Source organism: Barbus barbus (assembly GCF_936440315.1).
Source record: "Barbus barbus genome assembly, chromosome: 18".
In the NCBI taxonomy this organism is placed as follows: Eukaryota; Metazoa; Chordata; class Actinopteri; order Cypriniformes; family Cyprinidae; genus Barbus; species Barbus barbus.
Window position 1 is genome coordinate 22213909 of NC_136746.1, and position 14191 is coordinate 22228099.

Consider the following 14191-nt stretch of genomic DNA (forward strand, 5'->3'; position numbering starts at 1 on the left):
AATCAAATAAAATCGTCTAAGCCAGCAAATCAACAGTACAAGACTTTAGGGACTTTGGTAACGTTACACACCTTCGCAATTGTCCCTTCTGGTGTGCCGTCCCAGAAAGGCTTCCGTTTCCAAAGCAACAAGGACGCAAAAGCTGCTGGGTCACAGGTCAAAACGCGGAATTTCAATTACACATACAGTATAATTATATATGGGTTACATTTGCAATACGTAAACGGCAATATATTTTACTTTCAGGCGATGAACGAAATACTTTGCGGCTGATGTCATTGGCACTTTCCACAAAACACGGCCTAAAACTTAAAAAACGTAGGGCTGGTTTTCAACAGATGGTCAGTAAAAGCAGGTGCGTAACCTTCAGAAGTCTTCATTTAAGCTGTCTCTTAGATGCTAACGTTAGCTAGTTTGGGATCAGTTTGCTAGTGTACAGTTAAACATGTAAATCCCATAAATTGAAAACAATGTAAATATTTATCCACGTTTATAATATAGTGGATATCTTATCCACTGATGCTTTAAAAGAAAATCTCATGGCACCATTGTTCACTGTATTCATGGAATGGGCCAGTTAGATGTCATCTTGCCCCGCTAAACATTTAAGACTTTCTCGTTGTGTGTTGTTACAGGGGACTATACTATACTATCTCCATGGCTGCTGTGACCTCAGTGCAGTATTTTACTGAGAGGTTCTCTCTAACTTGCAACAAGCCAGTGTCCCACCTGCAGCTGGCTTGCTGTCCTTCTCACTGTGCTGTCCCATGGCAGGGCAAGAATATAAGGATTTATGAAAACAAAAACCTGGAGGTCTTTGCTTACCTGTATCTATTTTCAGTAAACAAATATATATAATTATTGTCAACGGACAGAAAAAGTAACCAATTAATCATATATTTTGCTGGAATTAATTGCACCTAACATTAAAATTTGTGATCATAAATATATTTTCACATTTAATTTCCAAATTAATATAGAAACAATGTAAAGATGGTGTATTTTAAATATTTGTTTAATGACATCTTTTTAATGTGAATTATGAATAAAGGCAAGTAGCATCAATACCGTACTAATGGATCTATTAACTGGATTTTTTACATTTCTGGGAAAAAAAAAAAAAAAAAAAGAGTATACAGCCATTTATTATAACAGTAAAATGTGTGCCATCATTTTTAACTTTTAATAGGATTACACTGTTGCACAGCATTTAAAAAAATTAATTTAGCATTTAAATCTAATTTTAATGTTTCCTGTAGCCTCCCTTGGAACTCACTGGTCACCATGGTGATGTGTCTGCCATGGCATTTAGGACTGTGAGAGATCGTCTCCTCCTCTGTAGTGCTTCTGAAGATTATATTATCGCCTGGGACGTTGATCGCTGCTACACACAGATCAAAGACGGTAATAACGCATGCGAAGACCTTGATTCAGAAACAGACTGAAAAATTCTGCTCATCTGCAGAGCACATAAAACTGTGACACCTAAGAATGCACTTCTCTGGAATATTTTCTCAGTCAGTCACTTTTTTGTCCCATCTCCCAAACATGACATCTGTGTTCCAGGTGGAATTGCCTCAGGTAGAGTTGTTGGCACATTGCTCGGCAGGGTAGTGCATCTGTCACTGTGTCCACTGAGCGCAAAAGTGGCTGCATGCTCCGGCTCCAGAGTGTTTCTATTGAATACAGAGGTATGAAATGAGATACACACAATTTTGATTCAGTGAATCGAAAACAAAAGCAGTTATGTTGAAACAAAAAGGAAACAAATTCCTTTTTTGACCCATTTGCAGATGAAACGCCGAACAAAGTCTGCATGTAGAACATTCCGTTACCCAGATTGTGATTGACCAGCCCATAAAGATGAGAGATAACATTGACATACTCATATGAAACCAGCAATAAATTAGTGTATGAAAAAAATCTGAATAAGCCCCTTGTTGTCTTGTAAATCAGAAATAAATGGTCTTATCTCGTAGACCATTTATTGCATTTGTCAAACAGTGTTTGTCTGCTTAAGCCATACTTAAACTTGAACATGTTTACATTGTGTAATAAAACATGTTTCAATCAAATTATAAGGCAATAAACATATTTTTAAACGAAGACCCAAAACTTGGGGCCACTGTATTTGTGATTCTTATAGAGAGAGGAGGCACCTGGAGTTTTGAAAGCTCATCTTGGTCCTGTGACTGCATCAGAGTTCTGTCCATGGGATGTCAATCTTCTCATCTCAACATCAGAAGACAGAACATTTAAGGTACAGATTTTATTTCTCTATATACTGTATATATATATATATATATGTATATATATATATATATATATATATATATATATATATATATATATATTGTAGATATATGTGCATGTTCTTTTTCTTTTTTGTAATAGATTTGGGATGTGAAGAAGGGAGATATACTCTTTGAATCTGCTGTCCTATCAGGTCGGGTTATAGTTATTAACACCAATATTTATACAAAGGAAATTGAGGTTCTTCACTCATAGCCTGTAAATGTAGAGAATATGTAGTGAAGACGCTGAAGTTTTTGTTTTACAGCGTATCCACTGCTTAGTCTGTTCTTCATGGAGCAAAACAGTCAGTTCATCACAGGGTCTGGTGACGGACAGGTGAGTAACACACACACACACACACACACACACACAGTTTAAAGCTCTCTTGTGTAATCTATATATCACTTTGTTTATGTTGGAATCTCTTTGTGATTCAAGCTTTGGTGCTACACTCTCCCTGTGGACCACAAATGCCGCTTGGTGACAAAACTGGACCTTTTGAAGCTTGAACAGAAGCATGAGAGAAACGTCAGAAAGAACAGCTCACCTCAAAATAGACCAGATGGTTAGAAAAAACCCACAAGCCACAATTCAGACTGCGTATAACTAGTGTTTTTCATGTGCCTACCTCACTGCGGAAAACGATGCATCTGCTTGAGCTTCATCTGTGTGCTTTTCTAGGAACGACTCGTAACGATGTGAGAGGAACAGTGGAGACAGCAAAGCCTGTTCTGAGAATCTGGGCACAGAAACTGCAGTCCAGTCATACTAGCCTGCAGCAGAGGTACTGTCTTTGGTCTGTTATTGTTGTTCACCTTTATCTGCTTGGGCAATTGTTGAATTTTTGGGGTAGGAAATTATGTAGGGTAGACTAAATGTATTCACAAGCACACAGTATGTATGATAACAGTAATTACTGTAGTAGTCATGACATTGTGAAGTTGTGGTAGCGATACACAGCATGGTACACTTGTCTTCACAGGCGTAAAAAATCATTTTCAACAGATTTTTCTATGGTCATGGCAGGAAACGTCCAATCAGGAAGCCGTTATGCTCCTCTTTATAGTTTCATGCTGTCCAAACAGCAGTTACAGTTTTATAACAAGATGTGTGTGTGTGAACTGAACCTGAAAACTTTCGCATAACGTCATTATATGCTGAAATTTGTAATATCATATGTTGTAAACACTTGTGGAGAAATGCCTACACACCCAGAAAGTAAGGGAGGCCAAGGAAGAGGCAAAGTCACAAAAATCAGAAATACTAAAAACTTTGAAATATATATGAATTCATTTTTTAATGTAATGCAAATAATGTAATGTTTAGTTAACTAGCTGTGCAGGAATTATTTGCATTGTTATTCACAGATTCATAGTGATTCATAGAAAACAACAGTTTTCTAACAACAAATAACTCTAATTTATTGGACAGGAGAGATGACCCTTGACCACTGCCACTTTATGATTTGCACTGCAATAAGACACTGACTTAAATCAAGTTTTTAGTGTCAAAGCTTTAGTGCACTTCTCTTTAGGGTGCAATCTCTTTATGACAGGCTTTCATAGATGTTCTCTATAGAGACTTTGTGGCAATGTGGATGTGACTTCCTACAGTAGGTCTATACAATAGAGATCTAACCAGGCCTTAGTTCTTTGTAGTGTCTTTTTGTAAATAGTCTCTTCTTTGTGGTTTTTCCATAGAGGAAGCTGTGTGTGGATCGGAAGTTCTGATGGACTATATCTGCTTGACCTGGATACTTCAGAGCTTCTCATGAAACTTCCACTCACAGGCATCATAAGTATTCAATTAACTCTGAAACATAAACATGCTTTAGGTTCAAATTTAGCAGTTGTTCAAGAAAATATTTGATCCATTATATTTTACCTCAGTATGTTTATTAGTAAAAAAAAAAAAAAAGTAACATTAAAAAATGTTGTTTTTTTTAAATAGCAAAAAATATAATACAAATAAATGCATCAGTGGCCTTAGTGGTCAACAAAACTTTAGAGCGTGAGTAGGCTTCTGTGTGATAACCATATAAGAATTGAGTCTTCTAGCTTGGAATATTCCAAGATTATGATACTTTAGAGAATGGCAGAAAGTCAGTGCATGTCCTTGTACACTTAATGATAACATTGGTTAAATCTTGCAACCTCAAAACAAAATTCACCTCAGAAATATGTATAAACATCATGATTTTCATTATAACAAATGGCTTCCTAAAAATACTTGAAGCATGGGAAAATACACCATCAGTATGGTGCCATTGCCTGTTTTTCTGAAGAAGAAAGACTGTTTAGTTTTCAAATTTACTAATTCTTCCTGGTTTACCACTAATTTATTCCAAACCAAAATCAAATTTCTAAACATTTTTTTTTTTTTTTTTTGAGACATAGTTGCTGTGGTATGTAAATATTTTAAGTGGCAGTTGTTGTTGTTTTCCTGACAGGTGACCTAAGCATTTCAATGGCAGGGTCATGGGCCATCTCTAATGAACTTGGTGGCAATGTAAGTACTGCGCTAAACTTTTGGTGTCTGTGCAATATTTATACAAATACAATATTTTATATATTTTCAGTATTCTACGTTTTTTGACAGATTTTTAAAGATCCATATCTTTAACCTTAAGTTTACATGTATAGCACCTGGTATTTTTAAAGCCTTGCAATTAGCAGTTTATGGTTTCACAAAGCCAGAATTATTTAAGATGTAAAGCTTTTACAAGATTTGGCTGTGGTTTGCATTCTGGGAGGAAAGTGGTCTGTGTGAGACAGTATAACATGAGGACTACCCTCAGCTTCTCTCTTTCTGCTTAGATGTGTTGTTTGGTGACTTCCCTATTTGGGACTTCAGTAGCCCTTTTAGAGGTTAATAGTGCCGGGCTGGACGAGCTCTGCTTTAGGATGGCGACGGGCCTCTCTGTGGATGAGCAACTTTCAGCTGTGCCCAGGTAACAACACTCATCTTCCAATCTCTATGAGGCTCCTGATCCTGGCCAGGTGGTGCTTGGATTTAAAATACACAGGGTGTCATTTTGAGCACCATCCAAGAATAATTTACCCAATGCTTGATTTTGGTTTTAGCCAGGATTATCTTCAGTAGACGTATTGTCTGTTATAGACTGTAAACCTTATTTTTGATGAGTCAACTACCACAATGGAAAATGCTGTATTTTATTATTTTCAGTAATAGAAGTCTATTTATGTTGCTTTTTCCTATATTTTCAGTTCTCCTCTGATGACTATGTCCCCTCTGAATGCTGAGCTGGCAAAACATGGCCCAAAACCTCAGAGAAAAATTGGTTGGAGTTTACAAAACCACACATGCACATTTTATGTTGCCAAAGAAAAAAAAAAACACCTTTGGATTAACTAGCATTTCAATGTCATTGACACCCCCCATGGTAATATTTATGATGCTGACTTGGTACTGTCCATGATGTTAATCTTTCTGGCCTTGTGGAGGTCTGTGCCACATTATACAGTAGCTTTTCAAAAGAAAGTTATCATTAGGCACACCAGAATTCTTTATATACCGTAATTAGAAATACTTTTAAAATACATGGAAATGAAACTGTCACGCTTTATAAAACAGCCTGATGCCATCTGGTGTCTGAGGTCACAAAGATAAAGGGTTTTGATAACCACAGAATGAAGAGACCAGGCACAGACCATGTCACTAAATCAAAATGGACCCTATTTGATCTTGATCTTAATTTGCATGATTCGTCACTGCACATCCTTCCAAAGATAAAATATGTACCCATTTATACTATTAGCTACGCTACCATTCAAAAGATTCGGTAAGATCTTCTTGTGTTTATGTTTTTGAAAGACGTCTCTTTTGCTCACATATACTTTGCAAGAACTTCAGAAAAGTGCTAAATGTTATAGCCCGCACACTGTCCTGTGGTAGTACCTCCCTTCTCCTTCCTTTTGTCAAAATTAAAACGAATAGAAGGAATTACAAAATATTTTTTAGACCTCGTGTATTTCCTTGTATGCTCGCAGACACTTTTTTGAGTGTTTAAGCTGCATAATGATTTTTTTGTCTTATATGTCTCATGGATGTAAAAGCAATCCATCTTCATTATTTCTCTCTCTCTGTCCCTTAAGGGAGGCTCTTCTTCCATCTCCAACTGGGCATTATTTCTCTTCCTTAATAGAGTTACACATCCTCAGAGGTTTAAATTTATTCCATAGCTTTTTCTGGGGCCTAAGTCAATACCATAACTAGGACAACTCATTTTCTTCATACTGCTGGGCTTTGACATGCACTTATAGTCGGGATCCAGCAGTTTAGGGTCTGTGATTAAAGGTCTGATAACAGGCTGATCTCAGAACAGTGTGACATATTCTTGAATAATGGGTTATGTCAGGATGTGGTTTGTTGACAGTGACTAGAAACTGCTCTCTCTTCAATACACTGTTTCAGTACTTTTTGCCAATGTAAACTGAAATAATTTGGGCTACTACAGTAAATAAGTATGATCTATTAAAGACTACATGATTTCTTATTGATTGATCTCATGACAGGAACTTTATGTTGTCCAAAGCACATAGACGTTTTTCCCCATTTGTATTTGTAGTACCAGCTCTAATTTGTTTTAGTATTATTAAAGTAATTACTATAATGATTGTGCTCAATATATGGGTTCTTGGCCCAGTCTTGCATCAAGTCTGGTATCTTTTATTTTTAAATTGTTGAAGTTGTTTGGAAGTGTTTCCCAAGAAAACAGCTAAACCAAAAGACAGGAACTGAGTTCAAACCTCAAAAATAAATGCCATAGTAATGAATTTTACAGATGTGATGTGTCCAGTCCTGCTCTTGGAGGGCCACTATCTTGCAGAGTTTAGCTCCAGTCCTAATTAAACATACCAGAACCAGCTAATCAGCATTTTTCAGGATAACTAGAAACCATCAGGCAAGTGTGTTGGGTCAGATTGGAACTAAACACAGCAGGACATTGGCCCTCCAGGAGCAGGATTGGAAACCTCTGCTTTAGGAAGTAGTTGCGTTTATTAGCTTACTTTTCAGAATATACATTGAGTCTGTGGTTGGCAGGGGGACCAATTTTGGAAACGTGTGCATTAGTTTTCATGGAGCTGGAAAAAATGAGCTCACTAAAGTGAAGAAAACTTGGGAAAATGTCAGTTCTTCAGGTTGTATCGTATAACATCTTTTACTGTAATATGACTTTCTGTTTGAATAAGTTTTTATTTGTATAAATTTTGTGTCAATAACTTTTAAAAAGGTATAATGTACAGTCAGCAGTTTAGTATGAAAAAAAAACCTCGATCAGATGGTGTGGATCCTGAAAGGGTATATTTTACAATAATGACAAGCTGATTGTACAGTATCAAGCTTTACCAAATAAGTAAATATATGGGCATGAAATTATTTCATTATGTGAGCAGAAAGACTCTAGAGTGATATAGGAGTCATGAAAATGGTGGAGGAAATATAATAGTATGCCTCTAACACTATAATTTGAAATAAGCTTGATGTATTATCAGCAAAATGGTTTAAGTGTGTTGTAATTTCACTGATATTATTATATCAAGCTTATTTCAAATTATAGTGTTAGTGGTACACAATTATGATACAGTAGATGAGTAATGTTCAGACTGCATACAGGAAAAGCTTAATTATGTGACTGTCCTGTTCTCTTTTTGTCTTCTAGGTGTGAGCTGTCAGAAGAGTGTAAAGGATAAGCCTTTGGTTTTTCACACACAAGTGAAGTCATCAGGATACAATACAGCTCCTCAGTAAGTCAGTAGACCACACAGCAGTCTAACAAACTTTATGGTTTCAGGTTTACTTTTATATGGTTCACATGGTTTCAGGCTTTGACAATTGTAGAAATTGGTGAGTTAAATGTGCAACAGTGGATGTGAGCTTCCAATCACCCTGTTGAGTGTGACATTCTGAAAATGTATTAAATGAATCCCTTCAGTGTGTGTAATGAGAGTGTTAGACATGTATAGAATACTGCATATGTCAAATTAACTAAATTAATAGGTGAAGAAGCATATACTATAGAAACAATTACTATGTTCTGGTAGCCTTTTTAAACATGACTCAAAGTAAATGACACTAATTGTGCTCACATCTAATATCTTCCATACTGTAACTTTGGAGTTTAATCTGAGGTCACTAGCATAATATTCATTTAAACACTGTTTAATTCTGTTTCCATGGAGTGTACAGGCCTGCTTAGAATCACATTACTGAAAGGCTTTTTATGCCATTTTTGCCATATTGTTTATTTCAATATTATGTACTGAATGTACAATGGTGTCCTTCATGATGTCTGTCTTAGTAGAATCGCAATCATCTTTATATCATTGCTCTTTTGTTGATTTTGATTGCTTCCATTGTCCCCATTTGTATTGTCACTTTGGATAAAAGCGTCTGCTAAACGGTTAAACGTAAATGTAAATCTTTAAAGAACATCACAAATGTTGTTTCTGCATCTGCTTGTGACCATGTCAAGTATCCTGTCTATGAAAAACTAGGATATGTTCTCTTGGATTTTTCAGGAATTAGACTATAAGCTATAAAATATCTCTTTTATAGTAGGACCATGTTTAGACCAAAGACCAATGTTAAGAAGAAAAGCAACTCTGCCGCAACAACTAGCACAAATATGTAAGTATTCTGTCAGTTTCAGTACAGAGTCTCAAGAATGCAGTAGTACTGAATAAGACCAGTGTTACTCGTGCTGAAACTTATACACTGTTTTTTCAACAGGAAGCACCTCTTAAGTGAGTATCCTTCACATTTTGAAGCACCGTGTATGCCTTATGCTCATTTGACAGTTTCCACAAATCCAACCCCTGTCAGCTCTCTACAGTACTCAGGTGAGGAACAGTAGGATCACACTAGACTTTAAACATGTGAAATTTCTTTGTACTGCACAACCAGAAATCATGTCACACTGTGTGACTTCTTTTTAATAATTCCTAAAATATATATTACAACAATAACAAATAATAAAACATAAAAAATGTGAAATGCATTAAAACCCTTGTAGCACTGTAGTATCCTGCTGTCATTTCATTGGCTTAACTTTGCATAGCAAACAGTTTCTTTTCCAGCTTTACGCACAATTAACAGCACTTAATAGCCGTGGCTAACAATCATTTGCCTGTTGATTTGCCCATTTTTGGTTCTCCTGTGGTCTCACATAAAGACTCCATACTGTAGCACCAGCAGCAAAAACCCAAGTAGACTCCTGGAGTTAAACGCAATAAAGTCATGTACAGCTGTTTTTAAGAGTGCTGTAGTTGTTATTTTAGACTTGCGCCAGAGGAGTGTCGGTTTTGAACAAATTATTCCTTCATTTTTGATTGTTAACTTTCTATTTTTGTGTCTAGGAGATGGAAAGCAGATTGCGTGTGGTCTTGGAGACGGTTCTGTTTTCTTGTACAACTCTTCACTCACCAGCAACCCAGCTGTCTACACAGGTAGTGGGAGAGCTTCAAATCTGTAGTGTATTTTTTTTTTAATTCCTTTGCACGTCTCTTATTTTCATTTCCTGAATGAATGGCACCAAGGAATTGATTCGGTATTTGATTTTTGCATGCCATTCTGACAGCACTTGATACTGACAGCTGAAACTGACAGTTGGGGAATTCTGCCTTTTGGAGGACCTTCCTGTACCTGAAATTGATTCTCTTATCATTCAGACTAATGGCCTGATATACTCACAGTGATGTTCTTTTTCGTTCTTAGGGATAAAAAGCGGTTTGAAATGCCTTTGCAGCAATATCTTGTTAGCGAAAATCACAATGCCACTCACACTGCTATATATTAATATAAGTGAAGTGACATACTGCCAAGTATGGTAACCCATACTCGGAATTCGTGCTCTGCATTTAACCCATCCAACGTGCACACACACAGCAGTGAACACACACACACCGTGAAGACACACCCGGAGCAGTGGGCAGGCGCCCGGGGAGCAGTAGGGGGTTCAGTGCCTTGCTCAAGGGCACCTCAGTCGTGGTATTGAGGGTGGAGAGAGCGCTGGACATTCACTCCCCCCACCTACAATCCCTGCCGGCCCGAGACTCGAACCCGCAACCTTTGGATTACGAGTCCGACTCTCTAACCATTAGGCCACAACTTCCCCACAAAATATGTGCTGCACATTTTCCTCTCAATAACAAAATAAACAGCAGTTAAGAAAGTATCTGACCACCTACCTATCACGTAATCGCCACAGGCCAATGATAGTCTAATACATGTATTAATCTTATTTAATATTTTATAATCTTATATTGCTGCCTATACCTGTGTATTTATGGTATGGGAGTCCCTTGCAAGGTGATCATCATTTTTGGGGTCCTTGGCATCAAAAATGTGGCTCTGTTGTTTTCTTTTTGTAGGGCACAGTAAGGCTGTGAACACTGTATGCTGGACTCACAGTAAGCGGTGGTTTTTGAGTACCTCTGAGGACCCCACCCTTTGCATCTGGACCGCAAATGCTTCTGAACCTGTTCTGACCATGGTAACGTATCAACAATTAAACCAAATACAGTCCTTACACTGACATGAGCAATTTAAAAAGTGCTATTAGTTCTGAGCTTATGCAGTACCTACAATTATTGTCAAGTCCAGCCAGAGTGAACCAATAAGCAAAATATGTGAAGAAAAGATTCAGAAAATTAATTTGCATTTGAATGCGTACGCCTGTGGGAAGTGTTTCTCTTGGCAGTGTTCCTCTGTTGGAAAGTCAATGGCATCTGTGCAGGCCCCAGATCAGCACATCAGTGCTCTAAACACTTACAGACCTCTCTAAACCCTAATTTCCCTCTTTCCCAGAACCCCCAACACAACTGAAGTTCATTCAAATCAGTTTTTTTCAGTCACATTCTGGCTCAGAGTCTCTCTCTGTCTCTCTCTGTCTCTCTGGTGTCTTCCCACCCAGCCTCCTAGACCTGTGCATCTGTGTGTGTATCTGGAGCCAAATATGACCCAATGCATCAGTGTTTGTGTCATTTATATTAAAAGAGAAAATCCTGAGTCTGCAATAATAAACAGAGCTACTTAATGTTGAAAGCGGAGTATAAAAACATTTTAGATATTTTGGCTAGAAATATACTCAAGTAAGCATGCAAACAGACAAATGTTTGGCTGGAAGCATAAGCAAGGATAATAAATGATAGTTACTAATAAGAATAATTATTCAAAGGTAGCACAATAAAAGCAGACCGTTTATTCTAATGTGGTAAAGATGGTAATGAAACACGCACTGTAATTGCACACATTTTGGGAGGAAAAAATGCATTAAAATTTATGAAGCTAGAAGCTACATACATTCATCTACTTGTATACAAGAAGTAAATTAAATATCCAGTAGCAATCATATTCAACTCACCAAATTGTCTCTCATTGACTTTCATTATTCTCATATTATTCAGACAGAAAAACAACATTCCTCTATCCTCATTTATCTCTTCACACTCCATCTTTGGTAAACAAAAAAAAAAGAGAGAATGACTGAGATTATGATATTTTAAGCTGATATGGTGCTGAATTTTATGTGCTGTGACATGAATGCACTTAGCACTTATTTAAAGGCTATTAATAAACTGCAATGTTGATGTGCCTTACTGACTGTCTGTTAATGCACTGTTTGTTTAACTTCATGGTTCTCCAGGGAGATGACCGGTTTGCAAAGCCCATCAGAAGTGCACAGTTTTATTATCTGGACAAGTTTTTACTGCTGGCGTCAGGATCAAATCTAATGCTGTACCTTTACCATCTGGACACCATGAGAGATGACATCAAGAGGTACAAGCAGTTAATAGACAATGAGCAAGTAACAAGAAACGCAGGGTGTTGGTGACCTTCTGCCAAAAGAAAGGTTCAGTTTCAAGGGCTTGTAAAATCTGGGAGTATGCCAGGCTATCAGATTTTAGGGTGCCTCAAAAATCCTAATTTAAGATCTAGTCAGACCTGTTTAATTTAACAACCACATACTTCATATTCTAAGGCAAGAAGCTGTGTAGAATTTCCGTATGGATTTTGGTCATGGTGAAATATGAGGGGTAAGCACTCGTCAGTGGAGAATCTGTGCGATATTTCTGAAGAATCAGAGAAGAATCCCAGTCTTTATACTGTATATCTAAATACAAGTGTTGGGGAATTCCTGGAAGAGATACATAGGAGACATCAGCCAGATTTTGCACATAATATTCTGTTTATGATGGAACATAGTCTATAGAATAATTATGTGTTAAGGCCTTTTTCAGCATTATGTAAGGTGGTAGAAAATCTCTATAAACAGATAGACTGCATTTTCCTTTTCTGTAAAATGGTCCATATGTACAGTAGGTTCATGTCCACACAGCTTCTCCTGCAGTGCTTTGTTATAATCCATAGAAACAACCCTGAAATAAGTTCAGAATCTTTATTTATGGAATGTGTTTAATTTTATTTTCCTCTTAATTTAATCACAGGTATAAGCAAAGAAGCAAGTCTAAATTGGCCAGTAAATTCAGCATGAAATCAGGAACGGACATCACTTCAATGTCAGCCATCAATGACTTCTACTCCTGTATCCTAAAATACCCGACTTAGCCTTTTGGCTTTGCACAGTTCAGCAATAGCTGAAGGTATCAGCACATGAGCAGAACAATATTCCTGTTAACTATAAATAACACACAGTTCCTTTGAGTATGAATAGCACACAGGTTCATTCAGAATATTTACCATCTTCAATATTTTGCATACCTTTAACAGAAATTAACACACTTTCATATTTGTTAACAAACTGAATTTAAAGCATTTAAGCTTTTAGATCAAAAGGTTTTTAAGCTCTTGGTAAATTCAGTCAAGTATTCAAACATTTGAGTGGTAGTCTAATTGATTCATATCTGTTTAATTTCCTGTGTCTTCATCTTTAATCCTTAATTATTTTACATGTGATTTATTAAGCAATAAATGTTCTGAACCCAGCACTTTTTTAATAACTTCTTGAGTTCACCTTATCCTTATGTGAGGTAATGTGGCAGACCTGATTTGGAAACACATACAGTGGTTTTCCTGTGTAACTTTGTGATAGTTATTTATGTGTGTAATTTGGATTATGAAATATAACTTTTACAGAGCATAATGTAGAGTGTAATCTCATTGTCCAATTGGGTTTTATTCAAAATGACAGGGCACAAAGTGTATCTCTTTAACCGCAGTGTGTCAGATATCGTCTTGGCTGCTGGTGCTGACCGCACCATCCAGGTGTTTGATATGAACCAGGGCTGTATGGCCACTCAGATCCCTGATGCCCACTGTCGAGCTGTCCACCACCTCACCCAGAACAAGGTAAGAGAATGAAGAGCACATGATGTCGGCCAGGATTTTTCTTGATCTTTTGAATTAAATGGACTGATGCACTATGTGTAGACCAATGGTTTTCCACCATTGCTCCTGATGGATCAATGTGACACTGAAGACTGGAGTAATGGCTGCTGAAATTCAGCATTGCCGTTAAAGGAATAAATGACATTTTAAAGCATATTTAAATAGAAAAAAGTTATTTTAAATTGTAATAATATTTCACAATATTTTTTGTATTCGTGATCAAATAAATGCAGCCTTGATGAGCATAAGAGATTTCTTTCAAAAACATTAAAACATTTTATTAACCTCAAACATTTGAACAGCAGCACAAAAAAAATTCCTGTTTCACAGGAAACAAAGTAGGCTTAACTGTTTTTTTCTGTATTTTTGAATGGCAGTGTTTATTATATTAATGGCAAGTATTCACAACCAGCCTTTTATTCCAGCCCCTAAAACTTGTTTTGTCGTGACTGTCTTCACCATTTTAAAAACAATGCAGTGACGCTCATGCTGCTGAGAGACCAGTGCTGTTTCCACTCTGAATTTT

At 36.9% G+C, this 14191-nt stretch overlaps 1 protein-coding gene across 3 annotated transcripts in view; it reads left to right on the plus strand.

Moving 5' to 3' along the window:
- Positions 1–62: 62 nt before the first annotated feature.
- The window catches only part of LOC306884728 (WD repeat-containing protein 27-like), a 48589-nt gene continuing 34460 nt past the window's right edge, over positions 63–14191 (plus strand). For 2 of the 3 annotated variants that reach the window (XM_079440878.1, XM_079440879.1), the window contains exons 1-22: positions 63–156; positions 247–355; positions 636–813; positions 1260–1404; positions 1567–1691; positions 2147–2260; positions 2395–2446; positions 2561–2631; positions 2734–2860; positions 2977–3079; positions 3996–4093; positions 4745–4803; positions 5112–5245; positions 5523–5596; positions 7979–8063; positions 8875–8946; positions 9049–9158; positions 9675–9764; positions 10689–10810; positions 11963–12096; positions 12765–12862; positions 13505–13626. In XM_079440878.1, coding sequence (XP_079297004.1) covers positions 273–355; positions 636–813; positions 1260–1404; positions 1567–1691; positions 2147–2260; positions 2395–2446; positions 2561–2631; positions 2734–2860; positions 2977–3079; positions 3996–4093; positions 4745–4803; positions 5112–5245; positions 5523–5596; positions 7979–8063; positions 8875–8946; positions 9049–9158; positions 9675–9764; positions 10689–10810; positions 11963–12096; positions 12765–12862; positions 13505–13626 — 2196 coding nt within the window. In that variant the 5' untranslated portion in view covers positions 63–156; positions 247–272. The remainder of the gene's footprint in view (positions 157–246; positions 356–635; positions 814–1259; positions 1405–1566; positions 1692–2146; positions 2261–2394; positions 2447–2560; positions 2632–2733; positions 2861–2976; positions 3080–3995; positions 4094–4744; positions 4804–5111; positions 5246–5522; positions 5597–7978; positions 8064–8874; positions 8947–9048; positions 9159–9674; positions 9765–10688; positions 10811–11962; positions 12097–12764; positions 12863–13504; positions 13627–14191) is intronic. The other variant, XM_079440880.1, reaches the window with a different exon arrangement.